General features: G+C 34.4%; 1 protein-coding gene across 2 annotated transcripts in view; it reads right to left on the bottom strand.

The window, feature by feature from the left end:
• The window catches only part of Cad87a (cadherin 87A), a 450,687-nt gene that overhangs the window by 292,617 nt on the left and 134,346 nt on the right, over positions 1–23,724 (bottom strand). For both annotated transcript variants that reach the window (XM_076316271.1, XM_076316272.1), the window contains one exon: positions 1,406–1,441. In XM_076316271.1, coding sequence (XP_076172386.1) covers positions 1,406–1,441 — 36 coding nt within the window. The remainder of the gene's footprint in view (positions 1–1,405; positions 1,442–23,724) is intronic.

The raw sequence follows: 23,724 nt of genomic DNA, 5'->3' as shown, positions 1-23,724 counted from the left end.
GCATTTCGACCCCAAATTTGCAGAATTTATTTCTATTCGTTACTTTAAATATAAATTATTGCTATATTTATACAAGGCCAGCATTTCTCGAAAAAAAAACCATAGAAAGAAAAACTCAATACGATTAATAGTTTCGAAGATAGGCAAAATTCGCAAATCGGCAAAATGATTACTCAGACCGTTCCTAATTTCAATTGAGCTACAATATATTTCAGTTTCATCGAGATTTATTTGTATAGTCCCCTTTCGAAAAATAGGCAAAAAGTTCTGTATTTTTTAAACGCGTGCGATACTAGAAAAATAATGATTCGATCTTCCTCTAATTTTACAGAGACCGCATCGTATTTCGATATCATGGATCGCCCCGTCATCAAGCGCTAAAAGTGATCGATTTGGCACGGAATGACCCCATTATCAGCGAATCAGAATAGCATCTAAACTTTTCAAATTTATCGATAAATCAATAAGATGATTTTCTTCCTCGATTTGTAACGAGAAATATTGTAATACAAAAATGTCTGTAACTCGGAAACAGGCTCGACAAGGACTAATGTTTTTATGCACTTCTAAACTTTTCAAATTTATCGAAAAATCAATAAGATGATTTTCTTCCTCGATTTGTAACGAGAAATATTGTAATACAAAAATGTCTGTAACTCGGAAACAGGCTCGACAAGGACTAATGTTTTTATGCACTTCTAAACTTTTCAAATTTATCGAAAAATCAATAAGATGATTTTCTTCCTCGATTTGTAACGAGAAATATTGTAATATAAAACTGTTTGTAACTCAGAAACAGACTCGACAAGGACTAATGTTTTTATGCACTTCTTCCATTATTTTTGTATCCCGAATTCATCGTTACAATCGAGTTCTTTACTAATGATAACCAGTAAAAGTAATCACTCGAATGTACGTATTCCTTGATACAATTTTAAACGTTAACGACACGTTACAAATTTGTTAATTATATGGAATTATTGCAAAAACAGAAACTACGATAAGAATTTACTGTGCGAAGGAACTGTTGCGTAATACAACATTACCGTTACGTAGAATGCATTGCGTTCTGCATGTTCGCACGCATGTTATTTACATATATATATTTACATTGAATCACGTGCACGTGTGAAGTGAAAAGTATATCGACGTGATTTCTTGAATTTGTGAAATAGACGACATTGTTGGGATCCTGTTAACCATTCCGTACCAAATCGCAGAAAAAAGTCATGTCCGATTTCATGCTTTTTTATCGAACTAACAACATTCATTAACAATTGGAAGAAATGGATTCGCTAACAGTTGAAAACTTTACCTTGACGTTTCAAATATATTAAACTTTAAAGCTGAGAGAAATATTTGATTCTTATTTGTAAAATACACTTAATTATTATTTTTGCATTACCTCATGTTCTGTAGAGCAACTCCCCCTCGTTTCGACCTGGAAAAAAAACAAAATATTAAAGATTATACATATATTGTACCGTTTCGATTTATTTTCACGAAATGTTAATATGTATTTGTTTTATTTTTTTTTGTTTGCACCACTTGATTTCTATTATTATCCTGGATAGAAAGATAATCATCTAAGATAAAAGAAAATGTATATTCTATAATATATTTTGTCGTTTATGTATAAAAATATTCTAACAAATTATTTGCTAAGTATACCATTTTATTGAATCATTTTTTCCTTTGGTGTTCAAAATATGAATTTATTTATGTGTTTTAAACGGCAAATTAAAACAAATAATTTCACTTGAAATGTTTCAGTAATAATAAGACGAACGTGACGAATCGTGACCAAACGTATATTTATAAATGTATTTGTGATAACCGGACGTTCTTGATGTAAAAAGTAGAATATCTTAAATGTGATGAGCATTTTTTATTATACTCGTACATAACGTTTAATAATAGGTTTATATTACACGTAATATAATGAGTACAGGGTAAAAATACACAACTGAATTAAAAAAAGGGTAATTAAATTCTATAGGTGCATAGATGTACCTTCAGGTTTTTCAGTTTCCAATTTTTGTTTTGCCTTATTCTCTTAAATTTGAGCATTTAATGAGAAAATGGTATGTATAAAATTTCAGAATGATTGAACAATAGGAACTTGTGCCGCACTTGAGTTGAGTTCTAAAATTATTATAGGTGATTTCGCGTGAATGCATGTTTTTAAATAAAAGTGCAATATCTAGGATACACATTAATAATATTTGCGTATTACTACCAATAATGTGTACAAAATCTTTGAATTTTGCATTAAGTTTATCATCTAATGCATATCTCTCTGCGAGTCAGCTGTCTGAAATATAAAACCCAGTCACCTATCCAACGATCCTTCCAGATAAGTTTCGCCTTGTGGAAGGATTAGATCTTTGTACCGTTACGAAGAAAACTTTACCCGATTGCTAATTGCAATACCAAGCGTCTCTTACTTAGTCATCGTTGAGAGTTCAAAGTGTGCATTTCGTAGAGCATTATTCAAAGAGAAAGTGAATTTGTACAAAAATAAAGACCAGGAATTCTGATCAAATATATTCTTTGATACATGAAAAAAAGTCACATTATTATCGAAACAAAGGTACATTGTACTTACTGTACTTACTTCACAGTAATGGATAAGTATTACGTGTATTGTTTTACAATGTACGGAAAGTGAAATTGAATCTTGAGACGAGTACCGCGATCGTGATCGAGGAAGTGACATGGTCGAACTTACAAAACATTATAAAACTAGCAGTGCCATCAAACTTGGGGTAAGCTGCAACAGTTTCATAAACGTCGAAACGAATTGCAAAGAACAGAAGAAGTGGGAATTTTTTGATTCTTTAGACTTTTGATTCTTTTTGACATAACTCGTAACGATGCGTGAGCTATAATTATGATTGAAGAAGACAGATCTTTTCCCTTAAATCAGGAAAATAGGGAAGGCCGGGATCAATAATTGGGATGGACAGAAGTTTAATGAGAAAGGAGCAGAGGAAAACCAGTCGAGAAGAAGTAGAAGAGCTATGGAAACAGCGATTTGAAACGATGGTGGATGTGAAAGGTACAGTAGATTCGCTAAAGTAAATTTTTATTCCAATTCGTTCGTAGATTTGTGGTAAATCGTGTTGCGTCACCGCTACCGTGGCCAATGAGAAAATGAGAACGCATAGTGTAAATTTTATAAGAACCAGACATCCGAATGTTTGTTCCGGGTAAGCCCAGAAACTTGGCTGTTTCTCTCACCTTTCGTTCTCTATAACACAACGATCGGAGACGAACACATAAATGCTTAAATAAAAATAAAACTATTAAAATTTATGCATTTAATAGTTTTATTTTACGAATGCAATTAAGATAACTAAATATTGCAAGAGATATGGTTTCAATACATTGTTTGCTCAACGGGTCGTCCGTTCAGGTCGAAAGACACAACAGACCAAACAAAATCGGAATACAAACATTTTTTGTGTTATAAAAGAAAACAACTTTCATCTCCATCCACCGATGAACCGAGAAATTTTGCTTCCAAAGGTTATTCTGGAGACGATTATGATCACCTCGACAAATTCGGAAACAATTATGATTGTGAGACCGATTGTAATTTTAAATTAAATGCAAAACAAGCGACCGCGATGCAGTTCGTATTATTGTAGCCATTAGAAAATAATTTGGGAGAATTTTTATGCATGTATTTAACTAATTTATGTATTGAAACTTGATTTAATGCTCAAAATTCTGCAATGACACTACATCAGGAATTGCGATTTTTGCAGAAATTGTATGAATACAAAAATACTGATTAAATCATTGTCCAAATGAAACTACACAAATGGGGGAGGGGGAGAATTTCTGGTACCTTGCATCAACGAATGCAGCTTCATGTTTCATTAATACATTGTTATCATTAAATACAAAAAAGCATCTAGAGAATGGTTTAGAAAGTTCACGAATTAAATATCTCACTAAAAAAATTATTATGGAAAACATGGAAGATTATATTAAGGTTGGATTAGAAACTTCATTTCAGAAGAGAGCCGACAATTTTTCAATAGACTCGATATACCTACAAATTTATTACAGAAAGAGTCATTAATGTGGATAAACATATGATGATGAATCGATGAATCGTATACAGTAGGTTTAAAAATAGTGTAAAATTTTAAAGTCGTCAATGAGTTCGCAGAACTAGGCTTAAAGCTTATATCCGAATACAATAATTTATTAACTAAAGACAACGAAAACAAAGAGGACACTTTGCAGATACTGTGAAAGATATGTAAATATGTAATACGTATGCTACTTTTATAATAACAAGATTTTGTAGTTAGTTATATAAATATAAGAAAGGAAACCGTAATAATCGATGTCTGTAAATAAACAATATTGAATAAATTATGATTCCTATAACTCCGTACAGCACTTTAGATTCCATCACTGTAGTATACTATGTTTCGAGGTAATTCATTGATCTTGTTTCTACATCTTAGAATAAACACCCAAATATTATTAATATATATCTAAAAAATTGCACTTTTATTCTTAAAAGATATCACAATACAATTATATCCTCAATTGACGCGAACGTTAAATACTCTATAAATATTATAGAACACGTAATACAATACAGTGCATTAAATAACTCATCGAATCTATGAAAAGAATGTTTCAAATTACTTTAATTTAACTGTCGATAACTCTGATCAATAATAAGTAACGAATTACACCTGACATCTAATTATATATAAAATGTCCCCTGACTGTTGACTGTCTGTGTTAATATTTCGTTAATATCAAATCACCGATTATATCTAAAGTCCAATTAGTATTGTATTAGTTGCAATAGCAAACAGCTTTGAATTTGTACGAAATCATTCAACTGTACGAATGCACATACATATATACATACGCAGGATGTCTTTGAGTGCATCGAACGGTACGTTACTGCGTGACCGGAACTCGATTACGCATTCTTCTAAATACAGAACGAAAAGCCGTTAAGTCTTTTCTCGTCACACCGATATCAATGGCGCTCAATAGTCATCGGTATTAAAATAACTGGCGACTAAAAACTCCTTTTGTCTATTATAGGCATTATTCAACGAATAAATGCACGAGTCCCACTAACGGTAAAAAAAATTCATTCTTTCAAAAAAACTTGCCTCGTTCTTGTGGTATATTATCTATCTCGATAATAAAACGTTTGTTTCGGTGCACTGTTCGTTATATTATTTTTCTAGTAAAAATTATTTGTCAAAGTTTTCGAAATAATTCTAAACGTATCTTCTGCTTCGACGCAGGCTAATTTATGATCGTCAACTGGTGTACGGACTGTTGGATCTGCAGTCTAATATTTTCAAACGCGTTCGTGCAACGAAATTCGATCAAAACAAAATAACCAGGCCGATGTCTGACGTTTTACCATACACTCTATAACATGTCTTCAGACATGTTATAGTATATTCAAAGCTTTCGCTTACCGGAATAAAATTTCAAAGAATCGATGAAGCATAAAATCAACATGATTTACTCTTCGCCTCAAAGAAGCTCGAAGTCTTGAAAAGAACGATTCTGAAGCAAATACAAATAATAATTACCTTCGCACCCAACTACCAAACATCAAATATTGTACGTAGTTGAGCAAACGTATAGAGCCGGTGGATATAAATTTAAAAATAATAAAATTAAGAAAAAGAGAGGGATTGAAAATTTGCAAACGTCTTACAATTTAAGGTGTCTTGCAATTTAAACGAGGAGCGAAAGAAAATGTTTAGTCCAAAAACACGTGAAGAACTGAAATATTTCTTTTCACCGATACATTGATTATCGAAATTCAACACTTGCGAAAGTATTTTTCTTTTTTTTTTCTTATCATTTTGAATCTACCATTTATCTCGAATGTAGACATTTTTTTTACTTTTTAAGGTGGGCATCGAAAAGTTTGGAAACCGATGGTCTACAGACCACCCGATTGCTTATCTTTAATACTTATCGAAGAAACACTGCTGTTGGCAATTAGAACCACAACACTCTTTAACACCGTTGAAGTTTCATACCTCAAAAGAACCTTTCCTTTCTTTTTTATTTTACGAAATCCTTTGAGTCTTGCTACTACGTAGAACACTTTTAAACACCGAAGTAAGTACTTTCGCAGCGGTTTTGCGTTCGCCCGATTCTCATTTAATTGGGGTTATGTAAATTCATTCATTATGCAAAGTCTGAAGTTTTCTTGCGTTCATCGTCGGTTCCTCGTTAAATCTCCGACACAGTTTCGCTCCTCACTGGGAAATATCTGAAGAAAGTATCGATTATGCAACGTCCTATGTCGAGTTTCTAATTTTACTTCCCTCGGAATAAAAATACGAAACGAACTTTAAATTTCGTTCGCATTTTAAATATGTCTGGTAACCGAACACGTAAAAATCTCTAGTCCTCCAGAATTAAAAGTGACTTTTCTACGCATTGACTGTATAATAAAATTACTTAAAATACGTATTACTCGCACAAGTTCTTAAAAAAATTATTTTCTCAACTACGATTACGGCAATTCGTGTTTATTTGGTTCAACTGTGTTCATTTATAACTGACAATACTAATTTTCGATAACTTACGATTACAGACGACAATTAAAATGTTCAACGATAGTAACATTTATTTCGAGGAATAAAAGCGTAACAGTTCAACTACGTATTTAATCACGATTATTTAATTAACAGCACTGCTTGTAATTATCGCATTTTACTCGCAAATAATTTCAAAGTTAATAGCCAAATGTCGATCAAACTTTGAAAATTTCGTAATATATTTACTGAAATACTGAAATAGCCTGTTACATTATGTGCAACTAGCGAGAAACATTTTTAAATCAATATTTTATTTTCAATTTAAAAGTTCTCAGCATATTTATCAAACAAGAAGGTAAGCTATTTTTATCCTAAATTTCTAATCTGCCGCAATTATTTTTGTTTAACGCTGGTATTGTATAAAAGCTGATAATAATTAATAACAGAAAATAGTTAGCTTCCCCCTATACTTAATTTCATTGCACTATATCCCGGGTAATTGATCGAATCTTTCAATGTGATTTGCATGAAATAGATATTTCAAGATGAATACTTAAAAAACGAAACAGAATACTTAAAAATCGTTTCGTTACAATTTCGAGTTGTTGAAGCGTAAACTTCTATATGAATATTCAGACATTTTTTTAAAAATAGAGCTTCGCGTAAAAAAAATTTATTTCACATTTTCCATTTATTTATTCATGCAAAGCCATCGTTTTTTTTTTTTTTTTTTTAAATCGCTTGTACCATCAGTCACAGAATACCCAGTAACACAAATTCCATCCTTGACACGGTACTCAAATTTCATGATTGAAATTATATCCGATCTCAAACGTGTGAAAAAGTTTCGTATTAATCGATTGGGCGTCAGTTTAACGGGGTAAAATTTATGAAGTATTAGATCGAAATGAAATCAAGTTTTCAATTTCATTGAAACAACGCCATTAATGTATCCGGTACAACGAAGTAGGAAAACATGCTGGGATCGAGAAAGTGGATAATGAAAATGACATAGACGACTATATCTTCGAAAATAAGAGAAAAATTCTTTTTCCATCAACAAGCGAAGAAAATACGAGATGAAATTCAATTTTCATAAATTTTATATCGCATCTTTACATATCCGTCAAAGAATACTTTGTATACGAAAATCATAACTAAATAATTCATTTTACATCTCGAAATAAAAAGAAAAACCGTAAAATCTATCTCTATTCTTTGTATATTTAAATATAATTTTTGATTTTCATTCGCGGAACTTTTACAAAACCAATCTACCATGTAAATCAAAGGTTAGGTACATAACAATGGAGCAGACAACTTGAAGCTTGAAGCTTGCAGTCGATAATGAATAAATAAAATGTTTAGTCTTATTGAACTTTACTCACGCCGAGTCACGTGCAGAATCGTAAGAAACGAAGATCAAATTGTTCAATATCAGACCTTGCAAGATGTAATTGTTTTCGGATTTAATGCCAGTTTATTACTTTTGGTAAACGTAAACTGTCAAATCTCTACTGCACAGAAGAACATAAAATACTATGCAAACGATTACTTTGGAGCGTTGATTAAATTCTTTTAAAGAGCCATTCTGGTTCAGTACTTTCGAAAAATCAATTTTTTCTGCATTTTTCTCTAGAGTCTTAAAAATATTCCCCTATAAAATTTTATGAAAATTCGTTAAAATAGTGGAGCTATAAGCGCTTCACTACATAGATGTCGATGATGGTAGTTTCAAAGTTTGTTACAGGTAAAACCATAAATATATGATGGATGTATCTACCGTTGTTACGGGGAAAAAAATCATCAAATTTCTATCGGTAAAATTCTCTCAAAATAACAATAAGAGTTTAAATGCGAGAATTTGTCAATTCGCTCCGAAACAATTTGTGTATTGAAATATACAATATTTTAAATTGTGATTTCTTGTCTTGATCCACATATACAAAATCAGGAACCTTTAACAAAGTATATAATATGGATTTGACAAATCTTGATAAACAAACAAAAACAGAACGAAACATTGTTTCGAAAAAATTATATATGACCAATTATACGTTTTTCTAGATTTCGATCTTAATTTTAAGCATTCTTCGATAAATAATACTGTAATCTGTACAGAAAATTATACAAAAAATTAACATAAAATTTGACAAGGTCTAAGAGTTACAATATTCCAATATGCTACGTAAAACTGAAAATTGTAATCATCGTATAGTAATGAACGATAATAAAAATCAAAAATATCAAAAATATATAATATAGAAATTCCAAATGTAAAACTCTCGCAGAATATAAATAAGAGGGTTGCAATTTTTCAATTAGTTTGCCACGCATTTGCAAAAATCCTTTGTTTTTCATTGCCGGAGCAATAATAACGAGAACAGGTAAGAAATATATAGATAAGATTCACGGTATAGGACACATTATGCCAATTAGCATACATACATACATGTATTAGCAATATATATATATATATATTAATATAATATATATATATTTCATTAAACTACAATCACAGAGGATATATACCTACTAATTGTCATTCTTACTCAATTATTTATTCAGAAAAGAAGAAAAATTAATAAAAAATGTTCGATTTTCGACCAAAAATATTATCGCGATCCACGGAAAACAACGCGAACGTTCCCGCCATATGGTGAAATCGAACGTCGACTCAGCTGGTCGAGATAATCGGTCTTATTGTTACTAAGAGAATTTCCCCGTCAGTTCGGAACTCGAAACTTTCGTCGACGGTAAAGTTTCACCAACGACGATTTCAGCCTCGTATCTTCTACGTAGCTGGTGGAAATACCCCGGCGTTCGAACATTCGTGGAAAGTCTTTGGAGGAACAGCTGTATGGGATCGGTGGATAGAGTCGAAGTAAACCACGAGAAAGCTGAAAGGTGACACACGGGGGGTTGGTGAAACAGAAGCGAGAGAAACGAAAGGAGACCCGGGAAAGCATTTTCAGGTCCTCGAGAAAATTCGTTATCGAGAATCGAAAAGTTCCACGAGAACGTGCGCGCGTATCTAAATGAAGTGGGTACACGTTAATACATGCCCAATGGTGTGGCCAATCCCCAACTCTCCCCGCAGGCTTAGCGTAGCTCCGAAACTGATGAGAAAGTGGAGAATTTCAACGAACAAAGAGAGAGAGAGAGAGAGAGAGAGAGAGAGAGAGAGAGAGAGAGAGAGCTCTACCTGTTTTTGGAGTTGAAATTTTATCCGAATTGGATCAATATTCTCGTGTTTCACGGGATTCGACCAAGATTTAAGGAGAACTTACAGAAACTATTTTTAGATCGATGAATGAAATCAGAAATACACTCTCGTGAATTGCATAAAAGACCCCGAATTTGAAAACTCGTTACAGAGTGAATCCATCGAGTTACATACACTTATTTATATTCTCACGAACGTAAAGTTTAAGTTTTCTGGATCGATATTAAAATTCCAGTAAGAGGTAATTATAAAGAAACATGCACGGGAACTCTTTTTTCGTGATATTTATGGATTCAAAATCTTTGCTATATAGTCTTTGTACTTTTTTTACGAAACAAAGTAAGATAACTCACCTCGTGAACATTTAAGTAAAATTTTGTAAAAACTCACTGAATTAGTTTATTCATACAGAAACATGATTAGCGTAACGTATTTGTTTTCCATTACCAAAAGCAAGCCAGTTATTCGGCTTCTGTTTTAAATAACTCACTCGGTGTAAGTACGTACTTGTATTTAAGTATCGGTATGCACTTAATCGTACAAAATTTGTTCGTTCTTCGGTTTCTTTGATGTTCTCGTTAACCGGAAAGCTCAGTTTCCTATCGTTTCGCAAAATGGACAGAGAAAAGGTGAACAGGAGAAACAAAATAATAAAATCAATTCTATTCTGAAAACGAAACAAAGGTGCGTTTACTCTCGATGAGTTGTGCGGGAGACTCATTAATTAAGACAATTCAACGATAGGAGTCTCGGTACGCGAGATGAAAATAATTAACGAGAGTAATAAATGCTCGAGCAACACGTACAATAAGACGAATTCATTAGGAACAAAAGAATTTACGCTCGAAGAATTCCTAACAAACGCCGTGGATAAGTAAAATACGCATCACGCGGTACAATGCGATACTAACTATTCTTTCGAAGAATAAAGTATCTAACTCTCGTGAGAAATCAATGGATTATTATTATCGATGTAGATACACTTTGAAAAGTTTCGAAATAATGAGTCTATTTTGCGTTGTTGCTTACGTAACAACTAGTTCCTTGATCCTCACAATGCCAACAGTTTAGGCGATTATGAGAGAAACCACGCCTGGGTCTAAACAGACCCCTAATTTGATCTTGCTTCCGCAAATATTTCGAACAAAAATTCGATTATTTGATCGTATCCTGCTTAATTTTTAAGAAAAGTTGTACCGACGGTATAGTCGAACGATGCAAAAATTACTCTTGAATTTAAATCAGTTGACATTATTTTCATGTATTGAATATTGGTATATTAATATAACTGTAATAACTGAACTGAATAACTGTAACGTCCTACGATACAATTCATTTGTTAAATGTTCTTTTCATTCTCATATTCTCGTTTAGTATAGGGTGCTCGCTGAAATATTGTACATTGAAAAAAATATTCATACGCTTGCACAAACATTTTGTGCATTTATATGTATACTCTTGACAAGACGCCTGTGAGTTTTGTAACTGTGCAGAATGGGAAAGAACATGTTCGTGCTACGAAACGGTGTATCGTATTATACGATTGCAACAATGCCGAAAGAAATGCGCCCGGGGACTTTGAAAAATACAGGGAGAAAATTTGAAGAATGTGTCGACAACGATAGTGAATAAGTGAAAATTCTTTAAAGACGAAACACATTCTTCAACACGATATATATTGTGTCGTTGGATCTCGTTCTATGTATAAAATTACATTTTACCAATTATTCTACTATCGCTGAAATCGACCATATATACAAAAATGAAAGGCAATACCACAATACAGAGAAGTTGAAAAAATCCATTATTGCAGAATGGAAAAATTTTTAACGACTTTTTATACGTCGTTTGATTACTTCGATGATACATTGATATTTTGTAATGGATTTCGATTAATCAACTTGTTCAACTGTTCATGGTTTCCAAGTTTCCACCACAGAGTATCGAAAGCCACGATCCGTAAGGTTCAAAATATCTTAATCGACAGTATTGAAGCGTCTTAGAAATAATTAATAAGAATCATTGATCGAGATTAATCAATTATACCGACTGATGAATCAACGAACACATGAATTAAGGGTAGAAATCGAACAAAGTGGAAGTATATAATCATTGTTGCATTGGATTGAATGGAAATTGTGAAGAATCAAAGGAGAGTTGTTTTAATTAAATGAATCAGATCTGTTTCCTTTTTTAGCTCTGAGATTTAACTCTTGTTTATATCTCAACCTCTCATCTTTACGACGTATCGTGGATGTGTTTATAGTGAGAGTCGTATGCTGCAGTTTATACATTGTTAAAACGTCATTCCTTGCAGATGCATCTCGAAGACCGTTAACAATTGAACAAGCTAATCAGTCGCGACTCGTTACGAAAAATCATTACATTGTAAAAACAATTAGTGGACGTATAAAAAATCGTTTTAAGTATATTGATAAAAGCATCCAAAATACTACCTTACCTACTTTATTCCACGACTTTCAAATAGCTTGTGCCATTTTAAATGCAACATTTACATCACCATCTACATCTGTCCTTGATCATCTAATTGCAAACAGAATTTTACAATATTTGAACAAAATCAATCATTTATCGCAACTGATTCAAGCGGAAAACATAAATGTAAAGCGAGCACAATTCCAACGTATAGAAGTTACAGAATTAAAGTTTTTATCCAGATCAAGTTACAAATATCTATGCTTATACGCATGCGGAGCATATCAAATGAAATAAGTACTTAATTATTACACGAAGTGGTTATTACGCAAATTAACCCCATTTTACTGGAAACGAAACTGCATTCGCGATATTCAAGCTGTTTATAATACTTTGTAGGTATATGTATCAATTGATAAAAGTAAACCCATAATGGAAGCCATACTTGCACACTCGTGTGGATGCGAAGTCGGAGAAAGCATTGTTGAGTGCTGTTCCTATGTAACAATGATTATATGGTACGTTGGATTAACTCGATTTCAAGTTTCAATTCATCTGCCCGCTGAGTTTCTGGCAAATTATTCCAAAGATGGTTCAATGTCCGGAGAAGAAGACGACGAAATGTAAAATTATCACGATATTCATACTTTGAATGCATTTTTAACAACTTTCCCACCGTTTCTCGGGAAAGTAACATTTTTTGTTCGTTGGGAGATATTCTGAAAGATTCTACTTGAATTTTTCATTTCCAGACGATGCCAAAAATGGGCATTTTTTACCACCCTTCTTTACCTATTTGTGTTGTTCAAAATGGAAGTTAAAGGGACGATTCGATTTTAAATCAAATTTCTTTCTTTTGCATCGTGACACTTTTGTGTTATTTTTCGAAAATAAATAAATCCAAGCTATCCAACGAATTAAATACAGCACGCATGTACTATCATATTGTCCCAAATTGTATCGGTAAATAGAATAAAATGCATATTCGGCACGTACTGTACTTTACGAGTATCGAAGAGACTCTATAATCGTTTGAACAATGCATAGAATTTATGAATTTTATGGACAAGATACAGTTAAAGCTCGAACGTGTCAAATGTGATTTCAAAAATTTCGATCGGGAGATTTTCATTTAGATGATGCATCGCACTCTGGGCGGCCGAAGGCAATAGGCGAATATGATTTACAGGCGGTGATTGCCACAAATCATCGTTGCTCACTACTAGAGAGTTCGCAATTAAGATTAATGTGTTCCAAATATGCATCGATGAATCGCTTCATCGTTGTAAAACATTTGCAAAACTCGACGTGTGGAGTCCGCTCCCATTGATAAAAAAAATATAATACTACGAAACATCGAACATTGATTTTGACGAACATGTGCACAAATATTCGTTGTTTTATCCTAAATGCTATGCTCTACTTTGTTGCCAATACTTCTCGACTTTAAACGAGAACAATTCCTTGCATCGAAATTTATTTATGGGTATATAATGTTTAAATTACAAAAGATACCGAAAAAAGATTTCGAATAAAATTTATACTGTTTCTAGAGGCTTAAAAATGAATAGGTTATTAATAATATTAATCTACAAGCCTCCAGAGACTGTACAATCTTTATTCCAAACACTTTTCAATATCTTTTGTAATTTCAGAATTAAGTAGACATAAATAAAGTGGGTAGCATGGTTCATAGGTTAGCGTCCGATAATTTTCCATCTTTTTTGCTAGTGAAATAAACCGATCGAATCGATCGTTAAAGTGTGTCTTTAAAAATCGTCGAGGGACGAAATTTTTGAAAGAAATAGTTACCTGTGCATAATTCGTCGCAAACTGTTACAATTAACTAAGATTACACGTTCCTAAATTTATAGTCGACCGTTGACACGATACCTAAAATGCCTAAAAAATAAAACCGCGCAAAAGGGGTGGCCTCGTCAACAGAGGAGCAAGTGGCTGTTATCGAAACAATGTTCGATCGCATGCGAGATTTACGACTCGAGAAAAATTGACGAGTTAAATTGGGAAATTATCGGATATCAATTTAGCATCGTTCGATTACCATTTATTCGGATCGGTGGAGAACCATTTAAATGGAAAAAGATTCGAAAGCTCCAAAGAGGTCAAAAACGCTATTCACGAATATTTAAAGTAACATGAACGAAATTTCAATAGGAAGGGGATCGAGGGTCTCTTGAAACGTTGAGAAAGAATAACAGGGAGTAACGGAAATATATTATTGATCGAACGATTCAATTTCTGTAAAATGTAACGATGTTTAATAAGAAAAAAAGGCGCGAGAAATTCTCGCTCGACCGACCCAATATATAAAGTCACACGGGTGGAAAAAAAAAAAACATTTCCATCTTCGTACGAACTTTCCGAGTACTTCGTTCCCGTGGATCGTTTCTAGCAAAAAATTCATAGCTTCTCGAGAGTAATTTATTCTTCTGTGGCATTAACGATACCGGGAGCCGTGATTTTCCAATAAGGTATAAACGAAGATAACACTTTACGCTGATGCTCGACGTCGCGATAGAGACCGGTAGCACTTCATGTTATATTCAAACCCGGGATCATCATTTCAAAGAAACCGGGGCCAAGCACTAAGGCGGACGTGAAAAATAACCATGGCCTTTGTTCCTTTTTAACGAAATACACACACGCGCAGGGAGAGAGAGAGAGAGGAGAAGAGAGAGAGAAGAGAGAAGAGAGAAGAGAGGAGAGAGGAAGAGAAGAGAAGAGAAGAGAAGAGAAGAGAGACAAGAGACAAGAGAGAAGAGAGAAGAGAGAAGAGAGAAGAGAGAAGAGAGAAGAGAAGAGAAGAAAAGAGAAGAGAGACAAGAGAGAAGAGAGAAGAGAGAAGAGAGAAGAGAGAAGAGAGAAGAGAGAAGAGAGAAGAGAGAAGAGAGAAGAGAGAAGAGAGAAGAGAGAAGAGAGAAGAGAGAAGAGAGAAGAGAGAAGAGAGAAGAGAGAAGAGAGAAGAGAGAAGAGAGAAGAGAGAAGAGAGAAGAGAGAAGAGAGAAGAGAGAAGAGAGAAGAGAGAAGAGAGAAGAGAGAAGAGAGAAGAGAGAAGAGAGAGAACGTTACAAATATCTAGCCTCGTGAAAAAGGGGGTTTGGAATAGAAAGAAATAATCATATCGAGCGAACTCGTGACGATTTCTTTGATTGTCAATGATCCTCCCTTCGAATCAGGCGAAATAAAAGGTAACGAGGGGTATCGGATTCAGGATCATCCGCCGTTCGACGAATATCGTATTTTGTCCCGTGTTACGTAACACCTGGTGCAATTTTCTCGGGCACTACACACGCAGGACGTGCTTAACATTCGAGATAGGGAACGAGAATCGCGTAACATGAACTCGCATGACCGATACACGTGAATTTAACAGCGAGAACGGGGGAGGCCAATTGGTGTCTTTCAGTTTCCAACCTTTGATGTCGAGAGACTGTACGTTCGTGCGGTGTCCCGTAAAAAATGTTAACTATAAAACGCGTTTTCAATAACACGTTTGATGAAACATATCGAAATGGTACTGTAAAAAAACACAGCTTACTTGTATCGATAAATGTAACACTTTCACGAGGGGAGTGGATCAATATTCGTCCTATTGTTCAATACTTCGTAAAACAATCAAGTGATCGAAGAAGATGATTGTTTATTTCAAATGTAGTCCAAATTGCACAACATGGAATGTCTAATGTGCCAGACGCGCTCCTTATGGCGATCCAGTAGGAAACTTTAGAACAATTTTAGAAGAAATTGTTAGAGCTAAAAAACAAAAATATCCAAAGAGAAAATGTCGCGTATGTATTGCAAACAAAGGACGGGCGACACACGATATATTTGTAAATTTTGCTCGGTAACTCTTCGTCGTGGAAATTGTTTTTAAGAATATCGCACCAAGAAATTGATATTTAATCAAATATAATATTAGGTTGCTCGGAAAGTCATTTCGTTTTCCAAAATGGAGAATATATAATTTAATAAAATGTTCATACGCTCTAAAAAAATCGTGTTTCATTTTCACCAAAGAAAACGATATGACTTTCCAAACAACCAATACTTTACTCATTAAACGCTGTACACTCATTTGAATCTTCTCAATTGTTAATTAAATAATTAAAAAAATACGCGAGAATTCGGGCTACATACTCATCAGAGCGTACCGTCCTCGGTGCGTTAACACTGTAACTTCTCAATAAAAAAATTCAATGATTTTTCACAAAGTGTGCAATATTTTATATCAAAGACTTGTAACAACATCGTTTCCAAACTATTCGCGCGTTCGTTGTTTCAATCATTTCAAATACAGCTCCCAGGGTCGTGTGTCCTCGAAAGCATGCGTTTCTCAATGTGTTAATCCGGTGATCACCGTTTCGGTAAGGAAAGAACACTCGAGGTCGGGGCCATGATTCGGAGATGAGTTGCTTTTTCCCCGTGAAGGGGAAAAGAAGGAGGAGACAAAAACGGAACCGAGTGGTAAAGAGGGCGAGCAAAAAGGTTGGGATAATAACGACGTTGCTACTAATAAAAAGCAGCCCGATGATGCGGAGTGCGAGGGAAATGACGCCATTGCACTCGAGACAGAGAACGTACGAAGCGAACGCTGCTGGAGCGCAACGTAACACAGCACGAAGAAAATCGTGCCCCGCTTGCGCGAACGTAACGGGAGCTGAAAGCGGCGATAGAGACGAAAATTTACGACAACTCGTGCCAATAGTTGTCCGTGGCACTTGCTTAAAATTCGTGCGAGATTGGAGAGCCGGGCTCGTCTCCTCGCCAAAGGCGCAAACGCTTATCGTTCAATTGCGAACGAGACGCGTTGAAATTCTACCGAGTGGACAAAGAATGCTATTTAAATTAAACGCTCGCCTCTTCGCGGACCCTCCACCTTCCGCGTCTATACCGGAAACCGGATCTGCTTTCTTCCTTATTACTCTTCAACTTTAACAAGCAGAACGCGAAACTTATGTTGCACCGACCTGGATAAGGTATTGCACACTTGTACGTTTACTCGGCTTGATTTATTATGTATAGCATTGCAAAATTATTAAAGTATCGCCATTGTACATAATTACGGAACAATTGGAGTAATTTTCAAGTTGAGCAGAGGCGTAAGGGTAGGTGTGGTCGTCGGTCTTCTGTGCCAACCGAGTTCGATTCCTAACATTTTTTAATATATTTCTTCCTTTCATTTATTATTCACGTTAGTTAGATCTTGGATTTAAACGATGAATGAATTGTATTTTTTACATAAAATATGACACTTATCGTTACATATAAAAGAGTAAATAACATACCATTGTTGTACATAAATTGCGTTCCAATTTGTATGTTTATTTCATATCGTGTACTAAATAGCTTTTAAATTCATTTCCGTTTTATTTATAAGATTGGATCATTAATTCTGTGTATTATGTAATTAAATGTATCTTCTTTCTTTCATTCGGTTTTAATCATTTTCGAGCAATCTTGTAAGTTTAATAACTTTCCAATTTTTTTGTATATTTACAACGATAAGTACAATACTTTACTTTAAAAGAAAACAATTCATTCGTCATTTTAATCCAAGATCTAATTACAACGGTGATACTTTAACTATAAATTATTATAAAACAATCGAGTATCTATTCTTATAGTGCTGTACGTAATAAATCTGAATAGGTAAATGTACAAGTACGCAAAACCTCGTTCAGATCGGTGCAACGATCTTGAGTTCTCCCCGTGAGTTATCTCTCGCGCATCGATTTCGTGTCTTCTCATTTTTTCTTCTTCGTGCCAGCAACGAGACGAAGGACAACCCTTCCGACAACGAAAGCAACGGTCGCGAAACAATCCGCGTTCCTTGCACTTCGTTCTCATTCACTTTCATTACCGGCGAGGCGTCGCATCCGCGGTTCCTTGGTAACCACCAGTCTCGTAGATTGCGAAATTCTTGCGCGACGAATTACTCAGCGAACGCACCACTCACCCCCGCGGGGTGACTACTTGCCGGGATACGATGAAAGAAGGGCTAAACACGGATTACGGATCGAGTTGAAGAACATATTTTGCGACCACCGATACGAATCCGTGTCGGGGTTAGCTCGAACAAGAGAGAAGGTAATGGAGAAACCGACAGATACAATAGCTCGCGAAATTACTCGTGCGCTACATTATAAGAAAATTCCCCGGACCTGTACCTCTGATTTTAATGAAAGTTTCCGCGCGTATAAAGCATACCGAACTGCACATGACACACTCTTTTTGTCAACGAAACATATAGTACTCTCGACGGTATGAAATCAAGCCCGAAAATTCAACACTTTTTCACTCTTTTAATGAATTTTTTCCAAGGCTCTTTTCGACAGAGTATTAAAAATTGAATTGACAGTGTTTGCGAGAAGATTTTTTCTCTATCCGGTACAATTGCGAAATCAGAAAGGAAGTCGTGGCATTCTGTCTGAAATTCGTCCGAAATTGGCTGAAATCAGCCTTTTACGGTGCCATTGTCTCTTCGATTTTTCAAATACAACTTCGTAGTGGTGCGAAATAGAACGAAACTTTTCGTCCGAAAAATGTTTAGAGGGCTCACTCTTCCGAGAGAAATTACATTAAAAAAATGAAAGAATCATTAAAAGCTTCCTGATTTAATTTCAAATTCTTGAAGAAATTTTCCGTGGACAAAGAATTGCTCCATACCTGCACTATTATGCTTTATATGCGCGCAAACTTTTGTTAACATCGAACTTACAAGCTCAGGGAATTTCCTTATAATATTATGTACGAATACTTTCGCGAGCAACTGTAATACATTTTCTTTCAAATTGACGCGGAAATTTCAAAGGCGTCTTACAACTTTTCAGAGATTATTTTACAATTCAACGAACGAGCACACGTTCCGTAGTTAAGAGATACGGAATTTTTGATATTTTGAAAATTGAATATTCATATGTAAATTTGTTTCGTGTATCGTTCTCGAAAAGCAACGATTAAAAAGTTTCTACTAAATAACTTGAAGTATCGTTCTATCAAAGCGATCTATTGGATAAAGCAGTATCATTTCATAGAGATCATTAAATACTACATGCATGTGTGTTTGTTTATCGGTTCCATTTGTGTCTTGTATTTATTAGATTTCAGTCGACAGAAAACACGATTATAAAAAGTTACGACGGAGATACAATCTATTGTAATTGATTACAGTGACGTGAACCAAACCGAATTTCTTCCCATCTCCAATAATTTCCGAAAAATTTAACTAAATAGATACATCAGTCGGATGATTCGAGCCGATTTATAATATTTTTCAATTACGGGTAATCGAATGGAATTTTCAATCAATATCGAGGTTTAACGGTAATTTATCTGTATTCCCTTTTATTTTCAAGATTGCTATGGATATGAAAATAAGTAACGATAAATATTAAAACTAAAAATTGTATACGCGTATTATCTGGCATTAAACAAAAATATAAACAAATACGTACTGTTAACACGCCACGTCCAATATAAAATATACCGACTTAATTGAATCGATTTCATAAACATGAACAATTAAATATTTTCGAACTCGTTCAATTAAATTAGAGCGTAAATAACAAATTAATCGTGTCGCGGAGAAGACTCTTCAGATTTTACATCAGTTGATCGATTGGTCGTTAAAAAATCGTACACAACTTGTACGTACACCTATATTTTTTCTCGAATACTTAATTTTCCTCAACGACACTCGTATATTTTATTCGACGCGCCAGTCGTTGTACAGTACCGCCAAACAAACAATCGATTAACCGTTTGAAAATAACAAAGAGCGCGTTTAAGCTTTCGCGTTTAGGCACAATCGTACGTGGTTCATCGAAGGTGCATTCGCGGAAGAAATATTTTCTATATTATTTATTCGCGATAAAATTATTAATGCAACGCAATACAAAGTATAATATTATATTTCAAGCGTCATTGACCGATATAACAAACGGTGGATTTTATTATTGAAAATTGTCTAAAATTTTTCGTCACTTTGCCAAGTCTGCGTAGTAGGAACTCTGCGCATCTACATTGCGCAGCTGGAGAAACGCCATCTAGTATTTCAGCCGCGTGACAACTAAAAACGTAACCTAAAGGAGAAGGGCCTGCGTTTGAAATGTCACGCTTCCCTCAAATGGCACGAATCCGTGCTATCGAATATACTGTGGGGAGAAAGAAAAAGATCGGTTTCTGGTTAGGGGTATGTGACAGCACGAGTAAAGCTGCGTGTTCACGTGACATTATGTCGCGACTTTTATTGCCGTGACAGTAAACGGCACGACATTTGTCGTGGTAAAAGCCGAAAGTCGTGTTGTCGTGAAGTTCCAATCAGTGTCGCGATTTCTATGTCCCGAAATCGAGCCACGTTTCATTTTTCGTGCGATTTCCAAGACACTACCACGAGCCTCCAAAGTGAAAAATACGCGATTGCATCGCTGTGATATTTTTCCAACGGTGTTCCACTGTTTGTGCGCAAATTTTTATAATCTATAAATACGTTGTATGTTTTCAAAAAAAAAAATAGAACAGCAAAGAATATTTAATTACAGAAACTTTTCGAGCCTTTTTCAACCAGTTCGCTTGCCAGTGTTATTAACGCTCTTGTGTATTTTCGTACCAAATCGATTTTCGTACGTACGTACATGCATACATGCACGTTTTTACATTTTCTATTAATTTTTTTCGCTCTGCATGCAAACAATTTCCTCTACGATACAAAGTACCGTTAAAATCGCGATGTCCTATACCGCGTACATATATGTATGGTGATAAATGGCATCACAAAAAGTGCGTGAAAACACCGGCGAAAAGCATCGCACTGCCACGGCTTCAAAATGCCACGACTTTAATATCGCGTGACCACGCAACTTAGAAGGGCTCTTCGTGTAATCTAGATCACCGTCTTGATCCAAATTTTAATGAATAATAACACGTTCAACGCATAAATCTCATAATTCAATATTTTTCATGGAAATTATTTTCAATGTTTTCGTACTTATCGCGCAGACAATATGTTAGGGTATATACACGTATAATTGTAAATAAAAAAAAGAATAATTAAAAACTAAACCCGAACATCTGAAATATTTCGCCCGTTTTTCATTTTGAAAAAGGTATCAAAGGAGGACGTATTGGATTAGTTCGTAGGAACAAAATATGAGAAACGAATTTTTTTCGGAGTTATATTTTTCAAGATTTCAAGGTCATTGAAGTTATAAATTAGTATATTTTTAATCGTTCCAAGTGTCATCGATGAAAAATGGTCCAATATCATCAATAAGGATCCCAAAGCATTCGTTCACGCTCTATTGACGCTGATGTAGAATTTGTCGAAGTCATTTTGGGTTTTCAGTACACCAATAATCTATATTATGTGTACTCGGTTACAGTTATGTGTATTCAATTACAGTTATGTGTATTCTTTGTATACATTACACGCTAGCATATCATTTACGCGAAAAGTGCTGCAACTTTAAACATAATTTTCTCGAAAGGTATTGAACGGTGAGATCTATGCGTTTACTATGTTATTATTCACTATATTCGTTAACTGTGTGCAAAATTTGAACCCAATCGGTAGTTTATACTACGCGAAGATCCTTTATTAGACGGTACGAGTAATTTTTACTTGCTCGCAGGCCTTACGAAAGCTGTCCAACCTAATACGACCCGCAATTCGTTTCACGATAAATTTTATGTTCCCCATACCGTATAAACCAATTGCATTAACTTGTACACCACCATTTACGGACTCGTGCACAGACGTGAAACCGTGAAATAAAACTTGGAATTATCTATGGCAACAGACACGCGGTCGTAGCTCCTGGAAATTCTTGTTGTTTCCCAATTAAAAGAGTATACGCATATTTATATCGATCTATTATTTTCCCCTCGTTGTGAATAAATTCGAAAATAATGGTAAAACGAATAAATGTACACGAAGAAGTAATCGAACGTATGTAATACGGAAATACAAATATACCGAATGAAACGAAATTCATAACACAACCGAGAAGGAATTAATTCTCACTACAAATATGTATAATGTTTTCAAAACAAAAATCGAATTTAAAAATTCGTCGGATGAATTTGCAGTTCAATAGAAATGAATTGTATTTCTCTCCTCCTATAATTTTGTGTTCATAAATATTTACAGCGATAGAAATATAGGACAAATGATGCAATTCGTTCTCATTGGTTACGTACGTACGAATGTAACAATTTACTACTGCTAATTTATTACCAATTTATAAGCTTTTAATACAATACAAGCATACATAAACATATTCCTAAGAATTTAATCACCGAGGGCCTGAAAAGTATTACAGGCCTTGAAATATTGTTGTATCATTTTTATTAGCACATTTTAGCGAATTATTCCTACTACGCAATGAATCGTTAATGCACGTATATTATCGGAATAGCAAGGAAGCCAACAAAACTGTCTTATCGCAGTATTCGAGAAATTTTATTTTAAACTTCTCTCTAATGTGTTATCCAGAACTTTACGCGCCATTGTGTACGTTCACTTTCTATATTGATTATTACTTAATTTTTACAATTATTTACATTTGTGTAGTGACCATACACAAATAAATCGATCCAAAGAATGCGTCTGAGAAACGATTACTGGTTAATTAAATTTTCTTCTCACATACTCTTCTCTACTTCACGTAGTCATGGCTCCGATTAGCGAAATAATTAGATGAGAAGACTTTCAAAGTCTCTCCGTGGTATTGCGAATAAAATACAATATAATACATTACGTAAACACTATTAGTCACATTCTTGAGTTAATGAAATACACGGTCCTTGTTAAAACAACGCTGTTTATGGCAGCGTAGGAATAGTACAAGCAGCCAGTTTCGCGTAAATTTCTGTAACGATTACGAAAGAAGAAATATTTTGAAAATACACGTGGAATTTTGGATGCAAAACGAGACAGAATACGAGCCTGAATAACTTGCTTCTTTGTAATAATAGGAAGAAAAGTGTCAAATGAAAGTTATTTGATTTCGAGGGGTACATAGTATGCTGGCAATAGTTTCTTTTGGTAGAAACATAAAGGAAATATGAAGGTTAAACTTGTTTTCTTTTTAAATGGAATGACATTGTGTTTTGTTTAAATTCTCATGGAGCCTTTCACAACGAATAGAGTAACCTGTAAACAAAGGTTATTCAAGGTGATATATATAATATTTCATAAACAAAATGTATGTGTGTATATACATATATATAAATATGAAATCTAACAGGCCAGTGTAACTAAGAGTCAAGTTGACTGACGTATGTAAATAATTTCTGGGATGGTCGACATTTTGAAATATCGAAAAATATTATCGATTCGGTGGTACGGTTAGGATAATTGTATCCCTTTAAGAATTGGAGTTTCAAATTGACAGATTGGTTACGCGTTAACAAAGAATTGTTAATAGCGCTCGCATTGTAACAGATGCCGATACAAAGAGACTAACACGTGGTCTCCTCTTA

Source organism: Ptiloglossa arizonensis, chromosome 7 (assembly GCF_051014685.1).
Source record: "Ptiloglossa arizonensis isolate GNS036 chromosome 7, iyPtiAriz1_principal, whole genome shotgun sequence".
NCBI classification, from domain to species: domain Eukaryota; kingdom Metazoa; phylum Arthropoda; class Insecta; order Hymenoptera; family Colletidae; genus Ptiloglossa; species Ptiloglossa arizonensis.
Note: the sequence above shows the minus strand (reverse complement) of the source record. Positions and strands in the feature narration are given on the sequence as shown.